General features: G+C 42.5%; 1 protein-coding gene across 4 annotated transcripts in view; it reads left to right on the top strand.

The window, feature by feature from the left end:
- Nucleotides 1-13,034, top strand: part of COL28A1 (collagen type XXVIII alpha 1 chain) — a 67,047-nt gene that overhangs the window by 16,771 nt on the left and 37,242 nt on the right. For all 4 annotated transcript variants that reach the window (XM_080974589.1, XM_080974588.1, XM_080974587.1 and 1 more), the window contains 2 exons: nucleotides 2,809-2,853; nucleotides 6,340-6,393. In XM_080974589.1, the coding sequence (XP_080830715.1) occupies nucleotides 2,809-2,853; nucleotides 6,340-6,393 (99 nt within the window). The remainder of the gene's footprint in view (nucleotides 1-2,808; nucleotides 2,854-6,339; nucleotides 6,394-13,034) is intronic.

Below are 13,034 nucleotides of genomic sequence, written 5' to 3'. Positions count from 1 at the left end.
AGTACATCTAATATAAATATAAAACAATCCAAATTCAGCCTGAATTGAGAATGAACTGTGGCTTTCCAGATGTTGCTGCTCTTCTGTCAGCCCCCAACCAGCATAGCCAATCTGCAGGGATGATGGGAGTTCTAGTCCAACAGCATCTGGAGGGCCACAGGTTCCTCATCCCTGATCCAGACTCAAATTTGATTGGCTTGTTTTGTTTGCTCAATCTGGTTTTTGTGGTTGACGAGAGAGAAAACTAGTGCTTAAATATTTTAATTTGTTAAGAAGGAATCCATGTGAACTGTCAGAGTCTTAGTTCTTATAGCTCCATACAGCAGTGTCAGTTTACACGGGTAGCAGGTGAAGACGTTGTAAGGGAGGATGTGAAATGTACACATGTGTGAAGTTAAAAGAAAATTATTTAGCAGCTGACAGTTAAAATGAAAGGGGGAAAAATGGACATAAAGACCATATGTCGAGATTGTAGAAATGTAAGGAAATAGCATTTTAGTTGTTGTTTTTACTGAGGGCAAGGAAGGAGAAGGCATTGAACATCTGTAAAGGATTAAAAGGCCATAATGGATTAAGCACTTGCAGAAACTTCTGAACAGGCCAAAGTTCTCATCACCCACAGGATTCCCACTTACAACAGGAGATGAAGCGGCATTGCCAAAAATGAATGAGGAGGTTTTTTAAAAAAGAAAGAAAGAAGACTAAGAGGCAGCAATCATGCCAGTGGAAAATGAGCAGACACGGAGAACACACAGCAGAAGCACAGAGCAACAGATTGGGACACACAGCACTAATATTCTTGAGCACATTTATGATCTGGAAAGATCAGCACAGCAGTATAATTGACTGTACTGTTGGGTGTCCCAACAAAATGTAAAAAAAGAGAAAGAAATGAGAGAGATTTATTGCATAGTATTCATCAGTGTTTACTGGTGTTTCCCACTGCCCAGAATTCTGGGTTTCCCTAAAGGGCAGTCAGCGGAGGGTACAGCTTTTATATTAGCTGAAAATGCAAATAACTGCTGGCTGTTTGAATTCAGGTTGGATGTGGGTCGTGTGCACAAGTCTGCAGAGGCCAAGCTTAGTTGTAATTGTTTCCATTGCTGGTTTTGCTTCCTTGATGCCGGAGCCCACTCCTCCCGCCCAACGGCTCACAAGTTCAAAGGGGGCCACTTGAGATAGCAAGCAGCTGGGGCTAAAGCTGAGGACGAGAGGGATGCTCCCAAGAGAGAAGGGCACATATTTTGACCACAGAGTTCCATCCCGGCCCCCATCCCTCCCCTCCTTTAGCCTAGAAAATGATTGACTTTAGGATGGAAGAAAACATGTACTTGTCTGGGAGCATTTTTATCCTCCTTTTCAGTCGAAGAAGGCTCCCTGAGCAGCTGAGCGATAAGATGGTCCCTGTAATCAGACTTTCCATTTAAAAGATGTGACATGAAAGAAAAGGGGATTGAGAGGAAGAAGAAAAAATAGCAAACTCCAGCATTAGTTATTAGATATGAATCATTGACTTTATAACTTGTTGGTCATTAGCCATAAACAAGAGTAGACCCATGGAGGTTAGTTAATGGGCATGACGAACTCAGGTTCATTCATTTCAATGAATCTACTCTGGGTGGGATTTAATTGGCTACCATTCAGAGTCCCCCCCCACTAATGACCAGATCAAATGGAAACAGCTGGAGAAAAACAGGAGCCAAAAGCTGCTGGTCTCTCAGCAGGGTGGGTGGCGGGTCCTGCTCCCCTTCCTTCCCCCTGGGGCAGGCTGATGGAATGACTGCTGCCAGGTGACACTTTGTGGATGGAGGTGGCTTCTTTGAAAAGCCCGCTTCCTTTCCTCTTCTCTGCTGCAGACTGATATTCCAGCCATTCAGAAACACGTCCTCATTTTTCAGAGACTCCATTCCCAAACCAAGGCATTATTGCTAGGAGAAAGAAAATGATCTTGCACGGTCTGCATAGCAACCTAGAGAGAGAGAACCTTATATTGACTTCCATTCAAAATATATTTTGCGATTGATCTGTTTTAAACCATCATGGCTTCCTCTCAGAAACTGAGATTTTTAACTTCCTAAGGGTGCTGAGCAGTCTTTGTTTTCCCCTTCCTTCCCTTTTTAGAGGGTAACAGTCCCCAGGAATACTTGCCCTGCTCTGATGACAACAAACAGGGGTACAATGGAGATGGGGAGGAGCAGAATTGCTCTTGTAGGTCCTTTCACAACCTATGCCATGTACAATGTTGTGCAGGTTTTGTACATGAGATGAGGAACCCTGCAAAAAACAAAAAACAGCAGCCTCACCAGCTACATTTTGAGAACCTGAGTGCGTGCAACTGTACAGGGAATGGATTTGGGATTTGCTACCATGGTCCTGTTTTCTCCTTTGCACATTCAGCTAAAGCTGCTTATATTTTGAGTGCAGTGTGCTATATGATGCTGAATATTTCCCAACATAGATCTACTAGATCAGCCTTTGCCAACTTAGTACCCACCAGACGGTTTGGACTGCAACTCCTATCCATCCCTGGGGCAGAGAGAAGTTGTAGTGCAAACCATCTGGAGATGACTAGGTTGGCCAAGGTTGTGGTAGCCTACTGACAAACCCTAGTTTCAGGTCAGAGATCTGAAATGGACAGAGCATGGAGGAGCAACCAGTAAAGGGGAAATTTAGGCAAATCTGCCTTACACCTATATGTGCAGATAATAGCAACCACAGCCGCAGGGAGAGAGCTGAGAAGTGTTTTAGTGAGCCTTGGCTGAATCAGAACTTGCAATTAATCTTTCTATTTTTGTTTTATTTAAACAGGGGCTAGAAGGCCCTTTTGGCCCAAAGGGACCGAGAGGACCTCAGGTAAGTTTCTTTAAAACCTAATTCTATGTGAAGATTATTATTCGTTTGCATTATTCAACTCCAGGGGACATTTGGCTTGTGATATGTGGATTACTTTGGTTAGAGGTGGTCAATCTGTGCCCGGGCTATACTTCAGCAGAACTAGGTGGCACCTTCTCCTGTTCCATGTGCAAAATATGACTGGACTGATAGCAGTTGAACACTTGTGATGGAACAGCATCTTCCACCACACCTGAGGGCAGCACACCCAACTCTTTCTTCCAACATCACACACACACATCACTATTCACATAGGTCTGTCCTACAACAGTTCACCACTACTGCCTGCCCAGCATCATCCACCGCTACATTCTGCTGTATGGAAGAGCCGGCCCTACGTTTCAAGATACATGACTGAATGGCCCTTTGTGTGAGTTCCTCCCTCTCCAAAGCCTGAAGAGATGCAGCCTCTGTACATTTATCACCTCACTGTCTTGTCTGTGTATGCATCAGTTGTTGCTTGCCGGCATTCCATGCTCTGTCTCAGAACTAACTCGAATAGAAGTGTCAAGGATGAAGTTATTGGACAATTAAAAATTAGTAAGTCAACAGGGCCAGATGGCTTATGCCCAAGAGCTCTTTGAAAACTCGAAACCAAAATTATTGATCAGCTAACAAAAATATGCAACTTAGTGCCACAGTGGGCCTCCTTACCAGAAGACTGTAAGATAGGTAGATAAACATCAGTTTATAAAAGGTAGGTGAAGCAGAGCCAGGAGATTACAGACCTGTCAGCCTAACCCAGGCATAGGCAAACTTGGCCTCCAGATGTTTTGGGACTACAACTCCTATCATCCCTGACCACTGGTTTGGGAGTTGTAGTTCCAAAAGATCTGGTTAGGCCATGCCTATGCCTGGCCTAACCACATTTCTTGGAAGCAATTATTAAAGTTAACCCCCTCTCCCGCAATAATAAGTAAATATGAGAAGAACAAGTCATGCTGAAAAAAAGTCAGCATGGCTTCTACAGCTGGAAAAGTAGAGTTTGGGGGGAAGGAGAGTAATAATAAAAAACCCCAGTATCGTCATGTTCTTATATGAATCTATAGCTGTAACAAAAAAGGCATATTGTGCCATTCAGTGAGGAACATTGTGTGATGATCCAAGATATGATCATTTCCATGACAGCACTGTGGGGCTCCTTCCCTTCTGGAATATGGTTGATGCCATCTATGTCCACCTTTCAATGACAATTAAAAGCATTTTTATTCTCCCAGACTTTTAGTGAAAACTGATGGGAGAAATTCTGTTGGCTATATCTGCTGCTGTAATGCTGCTGTAATGCTGCTGTAATGATTTTTGTTATTGTTGCTGTACTTTTGTGGGGGAAGGTCTTGTTAATGGCTGTTGACTGCTCTTCTACATTGTGTTCGAGTATAAATTCTCTTTGTGTGTTTCTGTCCGACAAACACTGTTAGTAGCTTTTTAAATTGGTTTAAATTTGACTAAGATAGAACAGGCTCACTGAAATTAATGGATGGCTACCTTAAGTCTATTGATTACATTGGGTTTACTCTGAGAAACACTTGGTGAGATATAACCCATTGGCACCTACCATGGAATCAACAAAGTGATGGATGGGATATAAATGCAAGCAATAAAAATAGATAAAACGGAAGATATATATCTGAATACCAGATACAGGAAACAGCAGGAGAGGGCTGTTGCCTTCACACCCTGCTTGTGGGCTTCCTGGAGGCACTTGATTGGCTGTTGCTAAGAAACCAGATGCTGGGCCTTTATTCCGACCCAGTAGGCCTCTTGTGTTCTTATATGGCTCAGTAGCAGCATATCTTTTGTATCCAAGGAACTCAAGCAATGGAGAACTTTGTGCTGTTCTGTTCTTGAAATGTACAGCTTTCCTTCTGTGTGATTATTTTTAAAAGCTGTCATTCTCAAGGGGAACCTGCTATCAATCTCCTCCTTGTCACAGTGTCCTGTTCTGCAGCTACAGTGCTAAGCTTAAAGTAGAACTGTGAGAACATTTTTGACTTCTCAGTGGAACTGCTGAACCCCCTCCCTTGCCAATTCTTCAGCTTTTCTTCCAGTAGAAAAATGTCTAGTATTTCTCCATAAATGCTTTGTTGTGATCAAGAGGAGTTCCCATGGTAGAAAATCAGACTGCTACTGAACAGCACCAGTGATAACGTCAGGCAAGACTTAAGCAGGGATTTCCCGGAAAGTTTGATGAGTTCTTCTTATAGCACTGTTGTATAGCTATGTCCCTGAAATACCGTTGAAATTGAAATTACAGAATCATAGCAAGGCTTGTGTACTTTAGCTGATCTGTACAGCTCAACTACTGTATACCCACATTGTGCACTTGTTGAATGTAATGTCTGAACACCCTATATTCTTCCTGGAAATGTCTTCCCAGACATTTGCACGGCAGCAGCTCATTCTGAGACTGCACTTGTTGATGTTAAGCCATGAGAAGTCTCTTCCCACAAACTGATATCGCACCCCAGAATCTGATTCTCTCCCTGCCCACAGGATAGTTCTGACTGACAAGAACATTTCTGACAATGTACATACACAGTTTTCTTCTGTAAACACTGAAATCTTTGAGTGTGCAAGCTCATGTGCTTAGAGATAGAGGACAGAGTTCATATATATTCTGTACATGTCTGCATGTACACATCTTAGTATTGCCTTGACTGTAATATTGTTTTGCTCTGACTTCTTAACTGATCGCATGTTATTGGCTCCTACTCACTTGAAATCCTCCAGAATGTCAATAAGACAAGAAGATAGTAATAAGATATACCAAGAAGCTGAATGGTTTTTAGCCAGATTCCAGCAATTCCTTCAAATTCACACTGAACTCCTGGGGTTAATTGGCTCTGGATAATATTCTTATTCTTATTATAATCCCCCCATTTTATATTATATTTATTTCCTCTCAAATGTAATAGGAAGATTGGGGGTCTGTATTGAAAGGTACTATCAGTGTGTAGACCACTGGCCTGTGAGCACTCCAATTGGAGAATAGCCTCTACCAAAGGCATCATGGACTTTGAAGAAGCATGAACTCTGGACCAAAGGAAGAAACGAGCTAAAAGGAAGGCACGTTTGGCAAACCCTCACCGTGACCAACTCCCACCCTGAAACCTATATCCCCACTGTGGAAGGACGTGTGGATCCAGAATTGGCCTCCACAGTTGCTTACGGACTCACTGTGAAGACCGTATTCATGAAAGACAATTTTACGTGGCTACGAGTGATCACCAAAGAAGAAGGTCAGAGTCAGTTGGAAAGTCCCCCTGAGCAAGGGAATAAGAAAGTTTTACAATGAAAATGAATATACACAGTTATTAATTCTCTCTTATTGCAAGAATCCACACACATATTTACAGGTTTGTGTTTATTACTGAGACTGTGTCTGAAGTTATGCATAACATGCTTATTGGTAAAAGTCAAAATTCTCCTTTCTTTATCTTTCTAAAGGGAATCAGTGGCCCTCCAGGTGAGCCTGGTCCAAAAGGCATTCAAGGAAATAAGGTAAGATGTACCATTTTGCAAGTGGGATTGGCAACAGAATGTTGCAGAGTGGGAGTACAGGCTGTAACAGTTTTAGGTGCATCCGATATGTGCATGACTTGAGGCATTTTTTGAAATTTGCACTTCTCTGATGTGTGCTGTGCAGTTCTCTCACCAAGCAATGTGCACAAAAAATGTATCATATAAGGGAAAACTGCTCTAGAAAAAATATGTATATTAGGCCAACTTGAGTGCGAAGATGCGTATATTAGGAGAAATTTACACCAAAATGCTGACAAATTTTCATGAGGACTTGGGTTTGTTAAAAGTGACACATTCTGCCATCCCTAGTTACAACTCTGTGTATTTCCCCCATGCCCCGTAATTGCCAATCATTGGCACGCCAGCATGTATCAATATATTTATTGTGCTACTTGGGTCTCTTTGAACATTGAATAGCTAAATATTTATAAATGCCAGGACTAGTGTTAACAATACTATTTTGCACTTGACTGTCAAGACGCGGGAGTTTTCATGAATACGGCCTCTATTACATTGTATGTGGGCGTTCATTATGTGAAACATCCTGGCCTTGTTTCTGAGGCAACCAGAACATTTGAAGATACAGAGGAACTGCTATATGTGGAAAGTATTTGTGACAGTGAAAGATGCTGGAATCTTGGCCTCACACAGTCTTTTTCCTTGCCTTGAATTTTCTCGTTCTTTGTTTGCTGTCTTTCGTACAGATCGCTACTGTGCCATCTCAGCAGACAAAAAAAAGGGGGGGGGGAGAGAATAAATCCCACACGTTATCAGAATCTTAAGCTTTTCCGAAACTGAATGTATTTTGATTATAATATTGATTTGGTGTGAGTTTTGGGGAGCAGAGACCACATGCACATGTCAACAACTTTTATTGGTTGCAGTCATAATAGGTATTGGCATAGCATAGAGCAAAGAGCCTGCTGTAGGGCTACCCAGCTGTTGCCCCTTGCCTCCCTCTCCTGCCTCCTGGCTGGGGGACCAGAAGGGATTTGCTTGGGCATCAGGGGGCCATCCTGGCACAAGCCATTCTGGAGGGTCACACCCGCAACCTGGGTGTGCGGTGACCAGCCTTAGCCCTTGGGTTCTAGCTGATGCCTTGGAATAGCCCCATCCAAGGTAGATTCAGCATCACCAATTGCCCTTGCATCTCATTGGCCAATCATCTGTGATGCTGTGACACACCAACAACCTGTCTCCCACTCATTGTACCAGTAGCGGGTTTCATAGGGGGTGAAACTTAATTTTTGAAAACTGCTTCACTGAGGGGTCTTTAAAATATGCTTTTCAATGTGGTGAATTCAAACCTGCTATCCTTTTTGTGACTGGACAACATTTAGCTTGGCAAATCTACATTTGATTCAAAAGCACATAAACTTGTTCTCGGAAAAACCAAAGAATTTTAATTTTCTGAAAATGTCAGGTAATGCAATAATTTTTTTTGTTTCTCTGCATAAAACATATCCTACTAAGCATACAAAGACTCTCCTCCCTGCAAGAGAGGGGAGTGGTTGTGGCCGGGAGCCGGACTCCACCTCAAGCAGGGGGCGTTTGCCCCCTGCCTCCCACTCACCTGGCTGGCGCCCACGCCCTCGGCCAGGCACCCAACCAGGTGCCTTCAAGGGGGCGTGTACAGCAGCCTAAATTGCTGTGGCGCCAGCCTCCCGGCCTCACTTTTCGTCGTCCTGTCGCGAGTCACCCACCCTCCACTCCCTTAGAGCAGGGTTTCAGTTTTCTTTTGGCCTTGCTATGGACCTTAGGTTGGTCGCCCTGGTTGTCCAGGGGGCCTGGTAGGAATTTTTCCATTTGGCATTAGGCTTTTTGGTTTTTTCGCCTACCTTGTAGCAATCGTCACAACTTTCGTGGTATTGGTGGGTAGGTTAGGCATTGGAATAATGTGTTGTGGTGTCGAAGGGCTAGGTGTGGCCATCGCCTACGCCTTTAATTTTTGGGTATTCCGTTAAAGGAATCCGGCGGTCGTGTATTCTGTCCGATGCCTGCGTGGCGGGAGGCCATGGCACGACCCTCGGTGACATCAGGGGAGAGCTTATAGTTGGATTAGCATCAACAGGCTCCGCCTACTGGTGAATAACCCCCCCTGTTTTAGACTCACCCCTCTCCGAGTGGGTGGAGTCAGCTGACATAACCCAATGCCTAAGCCAATACCTTTTCACTTGCTGTAATCAATAAAGTTGTGGCCTTTTCTTGCCCATTAACCTTATATCATGTGTCCTTGTGTTTCATTCCACTATGCGGGGATCGGGTCCTTGAACTACAACATTACCTTGTTATTCCCCCCCCCCACTTTTTTTTTATAAATAGGACAAGTTATTGGAAGTTGCATTAAAAGATATAAAAAAGCATTTATCTTTATATAGTTATATACCAAGCAAAACTAAATTTAACCAAAATATCTTCTGAATCCCCAAGTCTTGTTACAGCTTTTCAGCATCGCTCGTTTTTGAAGTTTGAAAGCTGAAAAATTCAACATGCTCTATTGTGCCAGTAGTACTAGCTACCTTAATGAGAAGAGGGAGAAGTGGAGATAAACTGGTTTTTTGTGTTTTTTAAAACTTATTTCTTGGCTCTGACACATTTATTTGCCTTTTGTACATACAGGGCAAGGTAGACATGATGTTAATTGTGTGAATGCAGTTACCATGCATATTTTGCAAAGAGCCTCCAAGGACAAGGTTTCAGCTGCCTTAGAACCAAGCATTAGGGCCAGGGAGTAATTTTCTCTCCCTGCCACAGCCCCAACAAAATTCTCCCCTCTGAAACTGCCAACTGTATTTCAAATATAGCCGTTATTGGGACCAGTGGATAAACCCCTCCCTGTGCTGTGATCATGATCCAGGTTGGGGGATGCCACAGCTGCAGTTAGTTGAAAGAATCCCAAGAATCCCAACCATGTGATTCAAAGGTGTGTTTAGCATTTTTGAATCTCTCCCTAATAACTTATTTAGAAGCCACCCTTGGAGAACAAAGTGGTGATCAAAAAGGCATTTCTGGGATATTGAATCACAGAGAAGAGAGATCAATTGACTGCATGTACCAAATGTGAATGACTGTAACTCAGGGCCAGTTTCTATGTGTAGGTTTTATATACATTTTTAAGCAGTTGGGTTTTTTGTTTTTTGTTTTGGTAGGTTTATCTAAAATTTTGGGAATTATCAAAGCTGTTCTGATCACATTCAGGGCTGGATTTAGGTTTGATGAGGCCCTAAGCTCCTGAAGGTAATGGGGCCCTTTATATGTCCAGCTTGTCAACAACAAATTGTCACTGTTTTTTGTGTTGAATATGCTATATGATAATTTATGGACCTAATAGGTATCTAAAGCCATTTGCACACAACAAAGTATGTATTTTATCAAAATAATTGTTGAACTGAAATACAATTAAGAAGAATGTAGGCACCCTATATATAGAGATGAGCAAACCAGTGATATTTTTCGGGAGCAGGCTAGCAGGCGGGGCCCATTTCTTACATCATAGGAGCCCACACAACACAAAACACTCTTGCTGTATGTAGGTTTTATTTTATTTGTTTTTTATCTTATATTTTGGAAATGTACATCCAGTTTTTCCCCCTTTAATTTTTTTTGGGGCCCCCAAGAGAGTAGGGCCCTAAGCTATAGCTTGTTTAGCTTATACTCAAATCCGGCACTGATTACATTCACTACATTTTTTAAGCACATGGTTTGTCATGATCTTTGCACATATTGGAGCATTCAGAATCATCTCCAGTCACTGGAAAAGTTAACTTGTGTTGACTTCACCATGTAAATAGCTGTAATGTCACTTGCTTTCTGCTTAATCCCATTTAAGAATGGGTCAATCAGCAACAATCATATAGAGATAACTCCCTTGTTGCAGAAGCACTGCCTTGAAACAGTATATTTTTATCTTTAAAGCACTTGATTAAAAAGAGTAGTATTGTCAATAATCGGCTCCTACGTTACATTGTTGTTATATGGGCTGAAGGAACATACAGAAGAAAGCTTTTATGAATAAATGCATTTTCAGCAGACAAATCCCAAGAGATCTCTTGCTTTTTGTGTTTGCAAAGTAAATTCGGGTCTGAAACATTTCCATCCTTAGCAAAGCCTTGGCAAGTCATTATTTACAACTCCTTTATTAAACAACTCCATTATTTATCTTCTGGACAGAAAACTGTATACAAAGATACAGAAGCCATCCATTTTTTAATTAGCGGATTTTAAAGTGGAATTTGCATCTCTGCACCCTTTGGTTCTCAGACAAATGAGCTTCAGCTAGTAAATGAACTTGCCCAAGAAAGTGTTTTGCCCAGTAAAATGAATGGCTGTTTACAGCTCAATAAATACCCATTCAGCCTGTAAAGGTCAGTGCCTTTTTCATGTGAGTACTATGGCAGACAGATACTTAGCAACCTCTCCAAAGTCTGTTATCTTTACAGAAAGATCATTCAGTGCCCCCCTTTTAGAAAAAAAGTTTCCATACACTTATGAATGAATTCAAAGTCTTGCAGTTATTTATATGGTGGACGGCTACTTTCCCCAAGTGTATAAATAATAAGTCTGTTCTCAGGACAATACCCGTGGAGCAATTCAACTGCTATGGAAGAGGTTTCTGACAAAATTAATGGAGAAGCTACCGATGGCTTTCCAACTGGGACACAAATGTGGCATGCATTTAGGATTGCCACTGCCAAAATTTTCTATGGGTCTCCTTAAGCACTTGATGAAGGCATTTGTTTAGTTTTGTAGGTTGTCAAGGGGGAAAGATAATTCCATTCTCGTGAAACAAGCCAATATTGATAGCTGTGGATGTTCCCTCTGAGTCATATTCTAGGAAATTTCAATTCTGTGCTAAAAATACATCCTGCAAAGCAGATTTTTGGGCAGGGCTAGCCTAACTCCCAACCCATTGCAGCAGTGGGGGATAAAGAAGTGTCCCTTTGTTTGGCTTTACAGGTCTGGGGTTGAGGTGGGAAGGGGGAAGCACAGGTGAGCAGATGCAGAAGCTACCACTGGTGATATCTTTACCTGTAGCAGCCAGACTAAACCCCCTGAAACATGGAGTTAGGTAGGAGAGGGATGGGACGGGTAAGAATTAACTGGGCCACCTGCCACTGATTGACCCAATCTGGAGCTCTCTGCTGTGCCAACCTGGGGCTGGTGCACTTGAAACATAGATGCAACAGGCATCTTCTATACTAACTTTTAAACATTTGCTAAAAACTTTTCTATGCCACCAGGCTTTCTCAGACAATTAAAACAAATATTTTCTGGAATAGTTAGCTGGATGTGGGTGGTGCTGTGATCTAAACCACTGAACCTCTTGGGCTTGCTGATCAGAAGGTCAGCAGTTCAAATCCCCACGACGGGTTGAGCTCCCCTTGCTCGGTCCCAGCTCCTGCCAACCTAGCAGTTCAGAAGCACATCAAGTGCAAGTAGATAAATAGGTACCACTCCGGCGGGAAGGTAAACGGCATTTCTGTGCACTACTCTGGTTTCGGTGTTCCATTGCGCCAGAAGCGGCTTAGTCATGCTGGCCACATGACCAGGAAAAACTGTCTGCAGGCAAACGCTGGCTCCCTCAGCCTGTAAAGTAAGATGAGCGCCGCAACCCCAGAGTCATCTGCGACTGGACTTAACTGTCAGGGGTCCTTTACCTTTACCTTTTTAAGGTGCATTCATATTTATTATAAACTACTTTGATTTTTTTTTAAATGAAATTGTGGTATACAAATACTTTTTGTAAATAAATATGTATTGCTTTTTAAATTTACGTCTGTCAATATACATTAGCTTCAGAATTCAAATCTATACTTTTTATGGTGTTTTTCTCTGGTTTTGGTATTGCCAAAAGTGGCCGCTCTGAACTCATCCCTGACTGTGCTGTGGCCTCTGGTTCCCCAGAGTCTAATCTGCTTGCACTGGCTTTGACCTTGCCTCTTTGGTTCACGTCCTTGTCTCGACACCTGACCATCCTGAGGCACAATGGAAACCTTGTGATTCTCAGCATTCTTGTTTTGTACGGGAGGGAAGAAGCACAGAAGTTGCCAGATGTAGCCCCTTCCCTCACACAGATAAAATGGGAGATATTTCTTTTTAAATGGCTTACATAAGAAAACCCCCAGTCTTCACCCTACCCCACCCACAAAAGGCATTGCAGCCTTAGGGCTTCAGCTTAATGCCAGAAAATGTCATGGGTGCATATATGTTAATTGTATTAGCAGCTGCTGAGAATCTGGAAACAATCCAGGAGTTACTTGAAAGGGACTATTAAAGTGCATCTTACATAGCCAAGAAGAAGAAAATCCAAACAATTATATGATCTTCATGGGTAGCCTTTTTCATTCCACTTAGGCATACACACATGGACGTACACCTCTGGATAATGCTGGGACAAACAAGTGTTTTAAATTAGGAAACGTTCCATTGTGCTAAATATTCTGGATGATTTCTTGTCGTACAAGCTCTTGGAAGCAGGGATATTTGGAAAGCAGAAAGCCAGCCTTGTAAGAAAACTGCCAGTTCCAGCACAAAGTGAAAACACTGGATCAGGTTGACAGATTTCAGATGTTGGCTTTCTGAACCTTTCCACTGAAAGAGGCCTACTGTCAACATTATAG

This window comes from Podarcis pityusensis (assembly GCF_964106645.2).
Source record: "Podarcis pityusensis genome assembly, chromosome: 12".
NCBI classification, from domain to species: domain Eukaryota; kingdom Metazoa; phylum Chordata; class Lepidosauria; order Squamata; family Lacertidae; genus Podarcis; species Podarcis pityusensis.
Note: the sequence above shows the minus strand (reverse complement) of the source record. Positions and strands in the feature narration are given on the sequence as shown.